The sequence below is a fragment of the Gastrolobium bilobum genome, unplaced genomic scaffold (assembly GCF_033153095.1).
Source record: "Gastrolobium bilobum isolate Gb01-03AN ecotype WA unplaced genomic scaffold, APGP_CSIRO_Gbil_v1 utg36430, whole genome shotgun sequence".
Taxonomy (NCBI): Eukaryota; Viridiplantae; Streptophyta; class Magnoliopsida; order Fabales; family Fabaceae; genus Gastrolobium; species Gastrolobium bilobum.
Genome location: NW_026896516.1, coordinates 181,411 through 200,471, shown reverse-complemented (window position 1 = coordinate 200,471; position 19,061 = coordinate 181,411). Strand labels below are relative to the sequence as shown.

The following is a 19,061-nucleotide window of genomic DNA, read 5'->3' as shown; positions in this document are numbered from 1 at the left end:
ATTGGTTGAAACATTATATTATGTTTGAACATGTATGGTTGTTTGCAATCAAAGCTATAGACGAATCTCAAAATTTTAGCTTATTTTGCACATTGTATACTGTTTATGAAGTTTGGTGGTTGAGCGCTCGAACCGCGTAAGTGTAAAACTATCGATGTCAACACGGGGTATTATGAGTCAAGTTTTGGAAACATTGCTCTTCCTCTGAACCTTAAGGACAAGGTCCTTTGTGATGAGGAAGGAAATGTAACATTAAGGGGTGTTCGGTATAGAGAATCGGCTGGAAATCTTGGAAAGAGATATAGATAAAATATGCTTACCATTTTTGGTAAGTGTTGAAGACCAAAAAAAATCGGTATAATATTGAGATCGTGAAAATTGTTTTGTACTAGACGATGGCAAAAATAAATGACATTTGAACCATGGTATTAATTTAATCCACGAATAGATATACCCCTTTTGCAATTTTTAAGACCAAAATGCCTTGAAAAAGGAAACTTTGAAGTACAACTTGTCTGAAAAGGTGAAAGACGACAGCGTGAAATTGGCGCATTGAATAACGACATGCTTACCTTGTTTGCTGTCTCATTGAATAATTTAATATAATGGGTAATTTCATAATTTCACTACGCATTCCCATCAATATTTCACCATCATCCAAACATGGTATTAGTAAAAAGAACTCAACTTTTCCGAAAAAATTGGCGCCTACCAATCACCTTTTTGTAACCTACCTAGGTCAAAAAAAATTCCATCATATTCCAAGCAATTTTTTCTTACCAGTAATAAAAAAAATTTCTTATACCAAAGATCCATAAGAAAATCAAGGAGGAAAAAGCAAAGCTCATTAGGCTATTAGGAAGTTACACATTTTGCAACTCCATCAAATGTAGTTAGAGATTGATAGATTTACTTACTTGTAGCTTATCTATCAGTGTGTAGGTGGAACGATTACTTCATCATAAACTTCAAGTGCTCTAGAAAGTCTATAAATAATCATTGCACAAATGACTCTGATATCAATAAATTTTAAATTTAGGAAGTTATACATTTTAAATTTTGAATAGAAAAATATTTCTGCAGTTAATGCAGATAAGTTATCTACATTTACTCTCAAAATGACGTCGTTTTGGGGTTGAAAGATTAAAAAATTATTATTATAAAGATTATAATAACCCTCAAATAAATTAAAATTACAAAAACACCATGATTTTCGTCCCAAAACGACGTCGTAGTGGACTTACTGCAGATAACTTATCTGCAGTAACTGTAGAAAAAGCGAACCTAATTTTGAATTCACATTCTTCCATAGTTGTTTTTTCTCTGTGACAGGACCTCATATTCTATCAATCAAACAATATGTATAAGGGAAAAAAGGCGTGTCATTTTAAATGACACACCTTACATTTTTTCACTCTCAAAAATAGGCGGAACTCACATTTTTAAAAAAATTCCCTCCACTCTCTCTCCAATGATTTATCTCTTTCTCTCACTTAAAATTAGGGATGTTAACGGGCCGAGCCGAGCTTTGGTCTTAAAAGCTAAGCCTGTGTTTAAATGTGTCAGTTTGACCAAACTTGTTACCTATTATAAATATAATTATCGGCCTGTGGCCTGGTTTATTTACAAAAACTAAAAGTCTGGCTTAGCCTGTTTAAAAAAAATAAGACAACAAAAATTTATCCAAACATAATATACAATCAACAATACTAGTAATTCTATATATATTCATAAATTCAATATATATTCAAATAGCATAGTATAGAAAAAAAAATCATTTAAAAAGTCTGTTTAACCAATAAAATGGGATGAAATGGATTGAGGAGAAAGAGAGGGCTATTACAAGTAATATAAAAAATATAAAATCAAAAAATAATAATATACTAGGCTAACCTCGGAGGCTCTAAGGCCGAACTTTTGAATTGGAGCTTGTGGTCTTTTTTTATTAAACGAGCTTTTATACAAGTTCAAGTCTAATACCAATAACCAATTTTAGACATGTAAGCTCAAGTCTTCACGAGTCGAGCCAAAAACCCCTGAAAGGCCCCTGGTTCATTTAGCACCCTTACTTAAGATGAAATAAATTTATGTCCTTTAAAATGATACACATTAAGTATAAATTATTTTTCACCGTTAACCAAGCTATAAAAAAAAAGGTTCAGCTCATCTATAATGGCAAAGCCTCAGTTGAAGGGTGTTTATCAAGTTCAATTTCTTTGCTTTTATGCTTTATTTTCTCTGATAAACAGAAGATCGTAACAGGAGTGGCGAGAAATTAGTAAAGGAGAAATAGTCGGGAGTTGGGACCGACGGAAAAGCGCATTTAATTATTGTTTGCTTATCAAGATTCAAGATCACATAAGATGAGATGTGTACCGATCCTTTCATGTGAAAAAGTGATTATGTGATTATATTATTTGATCGTAATTACTCATTTAAAAATTATATACTTTCTTTCTTATCTCATCATTAACGAATGATTGTAATCAAATAATATAATTTACATGATCACTTTTTCACATGAAAGAATCCATACCTGTCTTAGATCGAGGGCAGCACACTAGTCCAATTATAAACAATAAAAATATGGTTATATTAATTAAAAAAATTAATATTTTTTATATTATAGAAAATAAATTATCTCTTTTACAGACATAAAAAATGTATAAAGCCCATTTTTTTCTCTTCTTTTTATATGATTTCATATAAATATCACACATTTTTATGTATATATAAGAAATAATTTTATCTCTTTAACCTAACATGCAAACATTAATCTCATTATCACCAGACAATTCGTATTGACAAACATAGTTCAAGAAAATAGAACAGAGGTGCACCCGAAAACTAATGGGAAGGAGCCATACTTACTAACCTCATCTATACATTTTGCAGCAATCAAATTTCTGTAAGAGCATCTAATATTTAGACATAATATTACCCTTGTCACTTTGTAAACTATCATTTGCACCATTCTTTTCTTTTCTTTTTCTTGTTTTTTTGGGTTCTAATAGCTTAAGTTGGTCACAATTCAACTGTTATTGTTGTAATCGAACATAACTATCACATACTGTTGCCCAACTGTCAACATCTGAAAATTCTGAAAACTAACACAAAGCATAAAACATGAGTAAAAATTACAACTCAAAAAACTGCAAAACTAACTAACTCAGCAATTCCCTAAAAAGGTAACTAAACGAACAAGTTTAAAAGACATCAACTTCTATTTGTAAAAAAAAAAAAAAAAGACAACTTCAACTTTTGCTACTTATCATCGACGGCAACAATTTTGTATTTCCCCGATTGCTGTTGCTGCACAAGGAAAACCAAAAACGACAAGTTTAATTAAGCCATGTGAATCTAATCCAGCATAAAACTTGTTCATACAATACCAATCAACCAAACCATAAAAGCTTGACTTCAATATGTCACATGGTTGATTTAATTTTATGTAAAAATCAATTCTCATGATAGAACTATAGTATTAAAAAAAAAAAAGATTTGAATTGATGAATAAACTAATTTTCATTTTTAAATTTTTAAAAATGAAAAACTTGTTTTAATAATTTTACTTTCTTACCCCTTAATTAGAATAGATAAAATTCAAAACTAGATAAATAAATAAGATTAAAATAAATAATTAAAAGTAATTAAAACAAAATCAAACAAAAATAAAAATAACTCAAATTCAAGTAAATTAGTATTTCAATACTTTCTAAACAATAAACTTCACTTATAAACAAATTAGTTACTAAAATTAGTCATTTCAACCAAACATAAGAGTTTAAACTTTTTAAATAGATGAACTTTGTTATGCTGACAATGCATAATTGAATTATAATATCGGAAAATAATATTAATAACAAAGAGTTACTATTTGTCATTTTAAATAAAATAAATGTTATCATAAAGAAATAAATGAGTGATTTTTTTATTTAAATTTTAAATAAAAAATATTAATTTATTTTTTTCTCATAATTATATATTATTTAAAAAAGAAAAGTGTTTGTACTTTTAAATGACACAACTTATCTCATTTCACTCTTACAATAAATTGGGACCCACACCTTTATAATTTTTTGTCTACTCTCTCTTCTTTTATTTATCTCTTTCTCTCACTTAAAATGAAACAACTTTACTTTCTTTAAAATGATATACAATTTTCTCTATTTAAAATGATAAATAATTGTTTTAGTAATAAATCCAATAAAAAATAAAAAGATGTTACCTTATCCCATATTTGAGTGTGGGTTTTGCAGAACCCAGCAACAATGGTGGCACCCTTCTTCCCTTCCTTATACTCAATACAAAGATCCTCTCTGAGGCCACAAGTAACATGAAAAGCCAAACCACACTTAGGCTCAGAGCAAACCAAAGCACAACCATCACAAGAACCACAAACATAACACTTCTCCAACCACCTCTTCTTTGGAATCTTTGAGCAATCGATCCCTTCCCTTCCTTCTGAGTCCAAGAAAAACACCTCTGGAACCAACAGCGCGCACACCACGTGTGCCCAACGCTGATCCGTGGTGCGTTTCATTGCACCCTCCTTCACTGGGCACAGCGAACAACAAACAAAATCACCCTTTTCCTCACCCTCGCTGAAACGACACCGTTCGCAGAACCAGTCACCATCTGGGACACCCTTTGAGAGTGGGTTCCCATAGCATGAAGCGTGCACCATGACGTCACACCCGTCGCATAGAACGATTGGATCCGCAGGGTCACCATCGGTGCTCTGGCACACACAGCATACAATCCCATCATCATCGCTATTATTATCATCGTTGATGTTTTCTTCTTGTTGGGCTTTTTCGGGGGATAATTGGGCCTCGTTGATGGGCTCATTGTTGAGGTCAAAGGATCGCGAAACGACGTCGTTGGGAGCGAGGTGATGGGATTGAAGGGCGTATACCCTTTTTTTAGCGGGTAGAGAATAAACAGTGTTAGAGGGTTGAGGAGGTGATGGTGGGTCATCAAGAAACGTGGGGTTTCGAGACTCCTTGCGTTTCTTGGCTGGTAAGGGTGAGCATGAACTATGGTGTTGTTGCTTTTGCATGAGTCTCAGTCTCTTGTTGGGTGGTAGATCGTTGAGGAATGGAATGGTGGCTTCCATTTTGGGGTTTGAGATTGGGAATTTGGGTTGGGAGAGAAGATGGGAATTATTATTTGAAGAAAAAATGGATTTGTGAGGGAAAAGTTTTGTGTTTTGGGTTTTGGGGATTTTGAATTGAAATTCGGGAGGGTAATGGAGCGCGTGAAATGAAAAGGTGAACTACTACTAACAGGGAGGGGTAAAATGAAAAAATAGAAAGTTGTCAAGTGTTGAAAATAAGGCGGGAGATTAAAACGCTGGTCATTTTAGAGAAATTGATGAATTCGTTAATTACTTAACCGCGCTTTTTTTCGAATCTGGGATGTCGATTCCTGTTCCGTGTAGGACAAATTTATTTAATTGTTATTAAAACTGTTTTAGTTATAAATAAAATAATTTAAACGGTTGAGATCTTATATGTTGCGAAAAATAAAAAAATACAATATGGTTGGTAAGTGATTAATCTGAGAAAATAATTATTTTTAAATATTTTTTAATTAAAATGTTTATAAGCTAATACAAATTCGTAATAAAATTATTCATTTCAGTTAAAAAAGTGAATGGATTATTGTTACTGAAGTATTAGTTAAAGAAAGTTGCACTCGATAGAATCATTTTTAAAGATGTTGTCGGCATCAATTTAGCTAACAAAGCAGAAGACGAGACTCACGGATTTGGAAATTAGATTATGTTTAGGTAGTGTTTGGTTGAAAGTTTATTTTGGGATTGATGGAAAAGTGTAACTGGATATTGGAAAATATCACGTTTGGTTTAGGTTTTTTCAAAAAATACCAGGCAAATAGGATAGATGAAAAAATGATTTTTGTGTTGATTTTTGGATGAAATTCACTGTTACAGAATACCACTTGAGATGTGGTATTTTGAGATAACTGGGGAAGTGAAAAATCAGGTGCAAAATTTCTCCCGAACATAGATTTTGCATATTTAAATAATTTTCCCTGGTAATATTTGGGTCAACCAAACAACTTTTTTAACATTTTTCTACTAAACTCACTTTCCAACCATTTCTGTATAAATTACATTTTCCTAGTAAAAAAAATTTCTCCCGAACCAAACACTACCTAGAAGCTCCCAAAAAACATATCGTGCCGGAAGAGGGCATTATGAAGGACCCTAATTACACTCGAGTTAGACTTAACTTATATTAAGAAATTTGGAAAAAAAAATTAGTAAAAAGTCACATGTATCCTCTATGAAAGATATTTATGTTTGAATCAAAAACATTCACATCATATTGAAGTTAACTCTTTTAAAGAATTTTTTTTGCATTCACAAAGACTTGAACCCAAGACTTTATTTAAGTAAAATCAAGCATATACTACTTGAATCAATTCTCTTTAATTGTAATTCGCTATTAATTAGTAAAAACTTTCATAAACTTTTGTTAAAAATTTAAAATGATTTAATAAAAAAACAAAGGGTTTTATAAGAGTTATGTTGTAGGAAAAGTGATTGTGTAATGTTATAGAGATTTGTTTTGCGTGTCGTAGTTTTTTTTTTCCTTCAAAAAGTGTGGACCCCACAAAATATTGTGTGTATAGAAAAGTTTGTTGTGTCATGGTAAATGACAAATGCAAATCTCAAAAACAAATTTTTACAAAATTCACGAATATCTTAATTGTTCGAGTCTCTCTCTCTCTCTCTCTCTCTATATATATATATATATATATATATATATATATATAAGGTGTAGCGATTGTATAGTGACTGCACTTAAGGATTGGTGCAGTCATGTAAAACTATGTCGTTTTATAATGTGAAATCATTAAATATTGAGAATTATAACCATACAAAGGTGAAAATAAATATAAACCATTAAATATGAAGAATCATAATCATATAAAGGTGAAAATAAATATAATATTTATATTTTTTGCAATTAATTTTGAAGGTGAAAATAAATATAATATTTATATTTTTTGCAATTAATTTTGAATGCGAACTTCTTTTATTCCACTCAAAATGACGTAATTTTTAGGTGACTGCACAAATGCTTATATGCAATCACATTACAAAATATTTTGCTATATATATATATATATATAGACATATATTTAAAATTTTAGGTGTAGTTTAATGTTCACTTTTTCCAATCAAAGTTTATTTCAACCAATTAGAAATAATTAAGCTAATTAACTTCCAAATGTCTAAATCTGTGATAATTGGGCTTAAAAAATTATGGGGTGCGTATTGATAAATGTTGAACTTTAAAATGGGCCAATTTCCCGTCTAATGGATTGGGTGGGTATTACTTCATATAGGTCATTGATATCTTTGCCTAACCCACGTTATTTACGAGGATAAATGGTTAAGTGGGTAATATCTTTGTCTTCAACTGTGATGTGGGGTCCGATTACTTGCTTATTTGGAGACTTCACTGCCTTCCTTTGGTGAAGGAGCCCAAGTAAGAAATTTCAAGATAAGATTATATGAAATTAGAACACCAAAAGGTTTAGGCTTACTTGTTGAAGATATTATTCTTGATTTCTTGAAGATTTCTTGAAGGTTTATTGTTTCCTCTGATGCTCCTGCAATAGAAAGACCAGTATCTTTTTCTGCAATTCACACCACTCCCTGATCACAACCGTCGATGGGGCAAGTTGTGAAGTGACGATTTTTTAACACGTGAATGCAGAGGGGACCTAGCCAAACTTATTAACCCTAGTCCCCTTCCTATCATGGGCCTATGGGTTAGACCTACATTGTTACCCACACTAATCAGTTTATAGATATTCAAGTCCAAAACAAAAAGATCACTAATTTAACTGAGCTTTATACTGCACCCCTATATGGATCATGACTTAGCCCGTTTTTATTAAAACAATAAAAACTACAATTGATTGAAGCCCACAATTATTATAAAAATTTCTAACATTCTTCCACTTGGGCAAAATCAATTGTAAAATTTTAATTTAAAAGAGAAAAGGAAAACAAGTTATTTGAAAACGACTCTCAGGCTAAGGATTAATTCTTATAATGTGGCCATATTTTAAGAAAACACATGATCCAAGGTGCGATATCTGAATATGACTCCATCCAACTAAAATCAAATAATATTGAATCAGGCAGTGACTATACCATTACCGATATAAGACCTTCTATGGTCACAAATGTTACTTGACTCTGTCGACTAGTCATTAGTGTAGAGTGTAGCAAGAAAATAACATGCCAATGTGACCCAACAACAGCCAAACTGATATTTTCTCTGTCAGTCCTCAAATTTCTCTCAAATGCCTTAAAGCTAGAGAAATTCCATGATTTATGAAAAAATCATCATATAATCAAATATTGTGTCAACTACGGGGCCCTGTAGTCCTAATAACATCATTATGTCTCAAACTCTCGTATATTGTCAACCACAGACATGATGATTCCAACGACACTGAACACTTTTTTCCCTTTATTTTATTAAAAAAAAATTGGTTTGTACAAATGTCACCTTATTTTGACAGTTTTTTTTTCTTTCAAAGATTTGTAGAAAACTATCACTAACATTGTTGTTTTCACCATTTCCCCACAAATATTTAAAAAGAGAAAGCAAAGTAAAATCAAAGTAAAGATAAATTTTGTATTTGATAGTGAAAGCAGAAAAATGAAAACAAAAGAATATTTTCACAAATCAAAGTACCCTTAAGTTGCTTAGAAATTAATCTCAAAATTGATTTAAAATACATATTAGTATTACATACATAAAATATACTAAATATTTTTTTAATGAATATATATGTCATTTCCATCAATTTAAATTTCACTCTACATTATATCCCTTACACCAAACTCTACATAATCACTTTCCATGCCATTTTGTTTCTAATCAGTATCAAACTATGGCATTGCAATAATATTTCCATTGCAATTGACTTATTCTTATTCCATGGAATTTCACTTATTCAATGAAATTGCATTATTTGCACCAAATGTAGCATTAGTCTAGCTTAATTCTTACAAAATTTATGGAATCACTTTGGTATTCATATTTTTTTAAGCATAATGATACAAGGATGATTTGTCCATCATTTATGACTTGTTGAACAAATTTGACAAATTAAATTTTTATAATAAAACTATCGATCGATGGATGTTTGGAAATTTACAACAAGCAAGTACAAAATACATGTGTAAAGGACACCTCGTGTTACTTTCATTCTTCTCTCTGTTTTCACAACCATAAAACCTGTCCCACATCCCTTTTATTTTACTTCCCTTAGCCGAAACCAGAGTAAACACACAGCATTAACTTCCCAAAATTAACTGAGCTTTCCATGACTTGATGACGACCTCAGAGTTCATGTGAGAAGCCTTAAATTTCCTTTGAATGAAGAGCCATCTTTCAATTCAACACTAGCGGCTATAATATTAAATAAGACCCCACAAACGTAAATTAGAGTCCAAGTTTCAACAACTCAGCTAGCGGTGGACCTCATATGAAGCTTGCCAACTCAACAAGTCAGCATGTCATGCACATTTCTTTTTTTTTTTCTTTTTTTTTTCTTGGTAATATTCCATGTTACCAAATATATTCACTCAAAGCAAACCACGCTTCTCGCTTATGATTCTGGGTTCACTTTGTTTCACTAAAATAGAAAAAAGCAAGTTACTAATGGAAGCTTTGTGGGATTTGGAAGACAAATTGAAGCTTTCAACACAAGGTGCTATTCTTCTACTAGCATGTGCAAGTTTTGCAGTTGTTAGCCTTTGCATTGTTATTATACTTAAAAGAAAGGCCAGTAACAATAAGATTGTGCACCAAGAAGTTGATATAGATGAGAATGAGACTACTACTAATACTACTACTAGTTCTACTACCTCCACAGAATGGTCAGAACCAAGTTGTGGGTGGATTTCAGTAAAAAGGTTTCTGATGGGGTCAATGCTGTGGAGCAGGGCAAGCAAATTGGAAGAGAACATTGGATGGCAGAGGGAAAGGGGAACCCCATTGCTTGGCTTACAAAGGCATGGTTTTGAAAATGGATGGCAAAGTCATAACTCAGCATCAGCAGTGTGGCAAAGACCAATACTGAGGGGTGAGAAGTGTGAGCTACCAAGGTTTAGTGGCCTCATTCTCTATGATGAAAAAGGAAGACTGCTTCGTGATTCAGAGAATGAAACTCAATGCAAGGAAGCTCCAAAACAGGTAATCATTCACCACCTTGACACTCATCATAATAGCATAATGGAATTCATTCTTGTAGACAAAATGACTCTTCCAATAGACCTCATTAATTGAGACTACTCTTAACAATAATGAAAATGGAAAACAATGACACTGGAGCTATTTGGTGGCCAACCCAGAAACAATAAAGTGAATGCATGATATTTATATCCATTCCAGTCCAGGCAATTGTGAGAATCAGGCAGTCAAAATGGAGATCAATATATATACATCAAACTTTAATACAAAAAAAAAAAAAAAGTCTCTTAAGTAACTTGTTTGTGGCTGCCTTGCCTGTTACATCTGATGAACTTGGCTTCAATTCGAATAATGCCAGGTTGGACCGATACAACTGCAGGAATGGTGCAACATGCCTTTTTTGCAATAATACCATTTTGAAGCACAGTGCACCTGTCAAATGAATGCATAAATACACAAGAAATTTGAACTTTATTCATAATCCCAACTTCTTGTCACTCTCTAGCATGCAATAGTAATTTCTCCAAGATATTGAATCACAGGAATGTTGCGAATTCCAGTTTCAGACAACATTTTTGCTGCATTTGTTCATTTACAACTTGATTTTGTTTTGTGCAGGAAAAGAGAAATGTTACAAGGAGAACTACTCTACAAGATTTACTGTAGTACTTTTGTAACTGGGTTTTCCTTTCTCTTGTAAGTTGTATCTGACAGACAATGAGGCTTTACAGTAATGACATGATGCGATCTAGTTTAAATATGCAATTATCATTTCAAAAAACTGCAGTTTTTCCTTTGCGTTCCACAATGCATTTTCTATTTCAATGGTAATAGTTTCCAAATTGATCACACCCTTCTTCTCTTTTTCTACTAATTTGAATGACTTCCTTTGCGTTCCACAATGCATTTTCCATTTCAATGGTAATACTTTCCAAAGTGATCACACCCTTCTTCTCTTTTTCTACTAATTTGAATGACACGCCATTAAATACAGCTTGTAGGCAGCAGCAAAACCAGAGAAAGACAAGAACATGGAAACAAACACAAGATGGTATTCAATTCAACTAACATGTTATCGTAGGAGAGATCATTGAAATTTTTTTTTTGTCAATGTAATACTTGATTTACAGGGAAATCCTATTTCATGAAGACAGTCAAATCTTAACACTATTGTTTTATGTTGTATCATTTAACTGCATAATTTATGCTCACATGCGATTCGGCTATAAATTCTACATTAGCAAGTATTAACATATCTAGTTTTAGAACAATCTTTGTGCATCAAATGGTTGCCTGACCAAAAACTAACCCCCAACCCACAAATACACAATGGGAAGAATTTGGCTAACTGGGATATCAGGTTAATTGAGGAAAAGATAGCTCTCTGATAATCAACAATTCAAAAGCATGTAAGCTAAAAAGAAATGACAAAACCCAAAAACTTGATCTGAGTCTAAAATGGAAAGGCAACTTAGAGAATAATATACACCTTCACCTAACACCTTAAGGTTTTGGGTTAAAATGGTTCTTTACATGGTATCAGAGCTTAAAGTGTTAGGTGAAATGGTTTTTTACATCGTATCAGAGCTCTGATACCATGTAAAGAACCATTTCAACCCAAAACCTTAAGGTGTTAGGTGAAGGCCTTTTCAATGGTTTATATTATTCTCTAACACAACTCATTTTTAACTAATCCCAAATACAGATAACATTAAGATTGTGTTTAGATGATCTTTACTTCAGAAAATTGATGTTATTGCAAAAGAAAAGTATTTTTCAGTATACTGGTAGAGATTGAATACCTAAAGTAAGAAGATTAAGAGTTTTGATTGGCGCTATTTTTATCTTTAAGATATCACGGTGGAAATTAACATCATTCTCTTATTGCAAATATTTCATCCACTCATTTCATGAAAAGCATCAATTCGTACATAGTAAAATAAAATGTTTACAGAAGACAATGCCAGAAATGAATTAAAATATCATAAAAGGGCAAATTCAAATATCCCAATAAGTTGAATGAAAAACTTCATATCTCAAAACCATATATTCACTCACTCAAATCATGGAGAATGTTTCATACATAAAGAATGCTCGTGACTGATTTCAGAGAACAACCTCACACTGACTGTGAAAGACCATAAATCTTAATCACAAATAGTGTATTTGCCTTTATCTTCACTTTGCCCTCACTCAGCAGTACGGATCATATTCATGCATACACTATCAAGGGTTCTCTGGAGTCTTCACTAGATGAATTCTTGTAATACAAGTATAATACCAATTGTATCATTCCCAAAACAGTTCCTATCCCATTTGGTACCTACAAAATCAAACACAAATGTAGGTGTACAAATATAAGCCAACAGAATAAACATTTGAAACTAAAATGGATACTTCAAGAGGAAATAGGAAAGAAACGAGCCAACTGAGCTGAAAGGACTCTTACATAAATGTAGGCATCATCACTGAGCAATCCGTAAAGAAAGAAGGAGACGCTCATTAGGAAGGTGGAAAGCGAAAGATAAAATGGCATAAACTCAACACTCTTCGTCTGAATGACCAGTTTCTGGCAAATATATATAGATAAATATGTAAACAAATTCACCAAACCAAAAGATGTAGAAACTAGAACAACTCAATATTGGATGGATATTTAGGAAATGACAGAGGGTAAGCCTTGGAGCAGCAGTAATGTTGTTTCTTGTGACCGGAGGTCACGGGTTCAAGTCAGGGAAACAACATCTTTGCAAAAAATACAAAAGTAAGGCTGTGTACAATCAACCCTCATCCTTTCCCTCGCATGTCTAGGAAACCTTGTGTACCGGGGTTTTCCCTTTGTCCTTTATTTAGGAAATGACAAACTTACAATTATGAACAAAGGAGAGGCGAACATTGAAATGAGAGAAGCACAACTCAAGAATCCCACAAACATCCGGCGCATTGAACTGTCAGTTATTTGCATGCTCCCCACTAGTATGATTACAAATAAGCCCAAAACTACCAGCAGCAATCCAAGCATTCTCACCTATCAAATGGAAATTAAGAGTAGCACAGCTTAGACATGAATCAATGTGTTTTGGGCAATTATCATATTATGATAAGTTTCCAATAGTATCAGAAGAATAACCTTTTTTGCTTTCTCAGCATACATCAAGAAGAGGATTATGTACACAAGCTGAAAGGCTGCTCCAACTGAATTAACACTTGTAACCAACAGATTATCAGGTGATATCAAAGGCGTGCCATACCACAAGCAGATCAAGCAGTTCAAGAGAGAATAAATATATGGCAACCCTGAGAACATTTCTGTTGACCCATTTCTGATAATTCTCCTAAACGTGGGTCTATAATTCAGAACAAAACAAGAGTTAATAAAGAAGGGATAAAACTAACAAAATCTTCTTTAGCATTTTTTTTTTTTTGAAAAAAAAAAAAAATCCATTTAAGAAACTTACATGGGGGATACAAACAACCCAAAAGCAAAGATGTTCCCTGCAAATAAGTAAGCATATATTGTGATCAACATAAAGATAGGTCAAAAGTGTAATCCCCTAGCTTATGGTATTTGTAAATATGGGTTTTTCCGTTCATTAAAAAAAAAAGTACCTTTTTTTTTATTTTATTTTAACAAAAAAAAAAATCAGAAACTGAGAGAAAGAGAAAGTACCAGCAACTCCAGCTGCATCCTTTCCAACTTCACAGATGGAATAAGCGTCAAACAGAGACATCAATCTTCAAACAAGAACTCTCTCTCTCTCTCTAAAGTCACAATTATCCACGTTTTCTAACAGGTTTCTCTCTCTAAATCAATGCTAAGATGTCCTGAGCTGTACTCGACGACTCAACCTCTTATTTGTGGTTATGGTTGACTATGACAAGTAGCAGAACGACTCAAAAATAAGACGCTAATCGCCACGAAAGCGGAACCAAATTGCTTTTGTGTATGTGGATATTCCATTGTCTCCACAATATAAGCGTAATTTCCCATTTATAATACGAGAAAAGTGTCATTTTTAAAGAATATAAAATTATAAAATTGTGTTATTTTAATTGAGGAGAAAAAAATAGATAAATAAGAAGATAAAGTTGACAGAAAAATATAAATATATAGATTCTACCTCTTTGTGAGGGCTTTTTCACCTTTTTACCCCTTATTAATTAATTAATAACCATTTTGCCCCTGATTCGAAACTATTTATCAATCTGCCCCTCTTTAGTCGACTACATTGCATTTTTAATCGACTAAATGACCAAAACAGACAAAAAATGGCTGCTGGGAGATTTAGTCGACTAAATCTCCCTATTTAGTCGACTAAATCTTCATATTTTACAAAAAAAAAAAATAAGTCAGTATGATTTTAATCGATTAAGTAGAGAGATTTAGTCGATTAAATCTCCCAACAACCGTTTAGTCGATTAAAAATGCAAGGTAGTCGATTAAAGAGGGGCAGATTGGTAGATAGTTTCGAATCAGGGGCAAAATGGTTATTAATTAATTAATAAGGGGCAAAAGGGTGAAAAAACCTCTTTGTGAGAGTAAAATGACATAAATTACATTCTTTAAAAGAACAAATATTTTTTTCTTATAATATATCAGCATAACTTTAGAATATTTTAAAATTGAGAAAATACCACTTAATTAATTAATAAAGGATGGTTTTAACTTAACCAATCATGTCGTGTTTAGGGCTATTTTATGGAAACATTAGTTAAAACTCGATAGCAAAAATTTTATTGAATCATTAACAAAATCATTAGATAATAATTTAATAGTTCTTAGATCTACACACGAATAAGTTAATCATGTCCCTTTAAAATTTATTATTTCACTCAAAAAATTATTTAAATATCTTTTACGAAACTACACGATTTAGTAGGGATCGTTAAAAAAAATTTCTTTTAATAAAATTGAAATATTATTAACTAATAACGATATAGTGTGTGTGGTATCTTCTTAAGCAACCAATCTGACTAGACGCTGAGCTGTCAGATTTACGGACATCGGAATAGAAGAAAAACTAAGAAAAACTATCAAGAGTTTACATGTTCCAATATTTTCAAATACAATTATAGTTAAGATTTTTAATTTTATAAAATCTTAAAAATTAGTTCAATTAATAAAAATTTTATTAATATTTTTAATATTGAGAAAAGAAGTTTAAGAACTAATTAAAGAAATCGAGTAAAGTAAATATCTTCTTTGAATAAATAAATGATTAAATAAAATATATTAATTTAATTTGATATTAAAAGTCAAATTGTTAGACAATTGACTGAGGGGTAAATTAAGTTTTGAAAATCTTTTCGTAAATGAAATTTTTTTTTTGCAAAAATTAATTTCCTAGTATCTTTGAGTTAAAGATATGATTAGCTAGGTAAATATAACAGTGTCTAGCCAAGGAATCAAAACAATGCAGTAGCTAAATGTGCAACTAATATGCTTAACAAATCAATAAAACGGTGTAAATAAAAAGATAAGGAACTGATAAAAATGCAAATAAGGTTTATGTTGCTTCGCCTACCACCACTTATTATCCATGTTAAGTCCTAAAAGCTTTCACCCAAGATTTATGCAGTTTACACGCAGCTTCAACGGGTGCTTGATATATTATTACAAACTCCAAACTTTCAGATACTTAGAAATCTTACAATTCAACATTTTCCAGTTATTTGGCAACCTTTCACTATTCTTATGTTTTACTATCCTCAATCACGAAAATATTTAGAAATGAATAAATACTCTTAGGGGACGTTTGGTAAAGGATAAAAAAAATTTTACTAAGAAAATGTAATTACTAGAGAGATGGTGAAAAATGAAGTTTGATAGGAAAATTAAAAAAAAAGTTGTTTGGTTGGCCAAAATTTTACCGGGAAAATTGGGTAGAATTTTATAAGTCTATGTTTGGTTGAAGATAAAATATTGATGGATAAATGAGTTAAAATTACCAAATTAACCCCTTTTTAATTTTTGAATGTCAATAGAAGTATATCTTTCCTCCAACGTGTTCCGTCATCCATATCTCTATCTCTCCTACCAACAGAGTCTCAGATTACATTTAGATGAGGGGCATTTCAGTCTACAATATCGTGCCAATTTTTTCACTTCCCTAATCTTCTGCAAATACCACCTCTGAGATGGTATTCGCAAACAGTGTTTTTGACATCAATTTACACACAACTTGAGTTTGCATGGGTAACAAGGTTACCTGGTTATATTTTTTTTAACCCTCTAACAAACATGGTATCCCACTCTCACTTACCCATCCATCCCACCAGAAATCATCTACCAAACGTCCCCTTAAAGTATAAATATACAAGTTGAAGCGTAATGGGAATATAATAATTCGCAGAATAAAATCTCAAAGAACTAATTGATCAAGAATGAGTTAGATGCACTAATAATGACTCAATAAATGTCAAAGTAGTCACTATAAGAAATTTGGTAAATATCGACCCTTTTTTGAGGTAGTTATGCTTAAATCACCTCCAAATGATATTTAGAGGCGGTTTTTCCGGCGATTATATTAATTCGAGACGGTTACAATAAATGTATATTAGATGCAGTTAAAATAATTGTCCACATTGAACATTTAGAGGCGGTTGTAGTATAACTGCCTCTAAATATAGCAATTATTATAATTGCCTCTGAATGTATATTAGAGGCGGTAAAAATAACCACCCATGTTGAACATTTAGAGGCAGTTTTGGTATAACCGCCTCAAAATGTAGCAATTAGAGGCAATTTTACTATAACCGCCTCTAAATGTTCAATAAGGGCGAATATTTTAACAACCTCTAATATACATTTAAAGGCAGTTATATCATAGTCGACTCCAAATGTATATTAGAGGCGGTTAAAATAACTGTCCCCATTGAACATTTAGAGATGGACAGAGGCTTGCTCACACAGTTTCGAGCAATGATATTCAAAGAGGGAGATATCTTTGTTCAGCCGTTGGATCATCCTCAAATTTGGTCAGTGTGTTCTTCTTTTATAATATTTTAATTTGACCGTTCAGATTTTTAAGTTAGATTATATGGTGTTATATATAAATTTCGGAAGATGGCTGTTGCACATTAAAAAAACCTTTTAACCTTCACTTTGATGTCCCACATTGGATAACCCTTGTTCCTCTTTCTCCATTTCCTTCTATATAAGAACCCACACATACACAAAGTTTAATAAGCTATTTCTATTCAACTAATTCAAAATAAAAATTGAAAATTTATATAATATAAACTTTTAACAGTTCTAATATTTTCTAAAAATTTTGTCGAAAATAAAAGATAATGAAAATCACTTTGGCATGTAACTATTAGCAATTAGTAACAAGCACAATTGTAAAATTACTATTACTTTTTACCTAATTATCATATTATTGAGGTATTATTTGGAGATGGTTATATTGCCTCAAAATGTATTTTGGAGGCGGTTATAATAACCGCCTTATAATATCTTTTGAAAGAGGTTAAAATAATCGCATCATATTGTCATTTGGAGGTGGTTATTCCAGCGGTTCATGAAAACCGCCCTAGATTGCCTCGGGACGGTGGTAACTTCGATGGTTCATTAATCGCATGCAGGAAGAAGAGACATCAGGAGCAAGGCCCTAAAAGGCTCAAATGGACAAGAATAAGAACTATATAGATGTGCTTCTAATGTATGTTTCTTGTAGAGTTTTGGCCTTTTAGGTATGTGGGGTGTTTGCGTGTGAATTGTTCTAACACCTTAATGAATGATAATATAGGATTTTTGAGTCCATATATTTTTCCCATGCAGATGATTTATAAAGCGTGATATTCAAGTAAGGTTATAAGGAAAGTTTCAATATTTTTGGTTGACTATTAAAGTAAAGAGCAAGTAAACTAAAACTATCTAATTAAACTAATAAAAACAGTAAACAAGGCTAAGTGATTAAAGATATGGATGTGAAAACTAGGTTAGGATCAATATCCCCAATACTTTAATGATGCAACGATGCTATAACAATGTTGTATCAATGTTTAATTAATAACTGAACACTATTTTGTGTAGGCACTCTTGCCAACCTTACATGTATAACCCAATACTTAATCCCCATATCTCTATGCTAAAGTTAACTACTGAATTCATTGAAGCACAAGTTCTAAGACTATAAAGTGTGAATGATCTCTTTACCCATAACTTAATTAGAGTATATTTAATCTAATTAATCCACACTACTCAACAAGGGTCTGGATTCAGAAACCTCCGGCCCCAGCCTCTTTTTTTATCATATACGTACCTCTCGGCATGCACACATGAATAAAATAAAGCAAACTTGTTGAATACCTAATAAAACATTCATAAAAACAAAATTTAGGCATTCATTACACTATTACAACATAGGTGCTCTATCACCTAGCCTAACAAAATGTTTTGCTCATGGTAAAATAAAAGAAAATAGAAAAAAAGAAGAAGAAATCCTTGGAGAAATAGAAAAGAAAACGAGAACAAGCTATCCTAAGACTTCGCGCGTAGTTCTTCTCCAGCACTGCTCTGTTAGCCCTTTTTCCTCCGAGAATCTCTCTCTAGGGTTCTTCCCTCTCAGGCTTGAACCCATCCACTATTTCTCGATTAGTAGGGGAAAACTAACTATGAAAAGCTTTGATTATAATGTCATGATCCTCAATTTTTGAGCCTCTGCATGAGCATGTCTACATAGGCTTGGCTGACTTTGGATCCAAGTTTGGATTTGAATTTGAAATTCCAGCACTGCAGCTTGATCTTCTGGTGTAGATGTTGTTCAATCCTTGTTAATATGATCTTCTTGTCTATTTTGGATTAGG

The 19,061-nt window shown here is 32.2% G+C and overlaps 3 protein-coding genes across 7 annotated transcripts; 1 reads left to right on the top strand and 2 right to left on the bottom strand.

Moving 5' to 3' along the window:
* Positions 1–2,988: 2,988 nt before the first annotated feature.
* LOC133300209 (uncharacterized) lies at positions 2,989–5,119 on the bottom strand. Its single transcript, XM_061499720.1, has 2 exons — positions 4,229–5,119; positions 2,989–3,312 (listed from the first exon to the last, which is right to left on the bottom strand). The coding sequence occupies exons 1-2, from the start codon at positions 5,117–5,119 to the stop codon at positions 3,265–3,267; spliced, it is 939 nt and encodes a 312-aa protein (XP_061355704.1). The 3' UTR covers positions 2,989–3,264.
* Positions 5,120–9,719: 4,600 nt separating this feature from the next.
* Positions 9,720–10,916, top strand: LOC133300208 (uncharacterized). The gene is made up of 2 exons (XM_061499719.1): positions 9,720–10,253; positions 10,869–10,916. Exons 1-2 carry the CDS (start codon positions 9,720–9,722, stop codon positions 10,914–10,916), a joined length of 582 nt encoding a protein of 193 aa, XP_061355703.1.
* LOC133300205 (bidirectional sugar transporter SWEET2) lies at positions 10,399–14,089 on the bottom strand. 5 transcript variants are annotated; one of them, XR_009750034.1, is made up of 7 exons: positions 13,921–14,089; positions 13,709–13,745; positions 13,381–13,597; positions 13,120–13,278; positions 12,700–12,819; positions 12,309–12,573; positions 10,399–10,682 (listed from the first exon to the last, which is right to left on the bottom strand). XR_009750034.1 is itself a non-coding variant. In XM_061499715.1 (6 exons), exons 1-6 carry the CDS (start codon positions 13,979–13,981, stop codon positions 12,463–12,465), a joined length of 705 nt encoding a protein of 234 aa, XP_061355699.1. In that variant the 5' UTR covers positions 13,982–14,089; the 3' UTR covers positions 10,693–12,462. The 5 variants fall into 5 exon arrangements, 1 of the variants encoding a protein (XP_061355699.1); XR_009750036.1 differs by having other exon boundaries at positions 12,334–12,573; XR_009750035.1 differs by having other exon boundaries at positions 12,369–12,573.
* Positions 14,090–19,061: the final 4,972 nt, after the last annotated feature.

Bases quoted from the DNA above. Each gene is read 5' to 3' on its own strand.
- LOC133300205 (XM_061499715.1), bottom strand. From the start codon at position 13,981: ATGTCTCTGTTTGACGCTTATTCCATCTGTGAAGTTGGAAAGGATGCA. The intron at 13,746-13,920 runs GTACTTTCTCTT...ACTTATTTGCAG, and splicing joins GGATGCAGCTGGAGTTGCTG to GGAACATCTTTGCTTTTGGG. The intron at 13,279-13,380 runs GTTATTCTTCTG...TCCATTTGATAG, and splicing joins ATGCTGAGAAAGCAAAAAAG to GTGAGAATGCTTGGATTGCT.
- LOC133300209 (XM_061499720.1), bottom strand. From the start codon at position 5,119: ATGGAAGCCACCATTCCATTCCTCAACGATCTACCACCCAACAAGAGA. The intron at 3,313-4,228 runs GTAACATCTTTT...TTCCTTGTGCAG, and splicing joins ACACTCAAATATGGGATAAG to CAACAGCAATCGGGGAAATA.
- LOC133300208 (XM_061499719.1), top strand. From the start codon at position 9,720: ATGGAAGCTTTGTGGGATTTGGAAGACAAATTGAAGCTTTCAACACAA. The intron at 10,254-10,868 runs GTAATCATTCAC...TGTTTTGTGCAG, and splicing joins GCAAGGAAGCTCCAAAACAG to GAAAAGAGAAATGTTACAAG.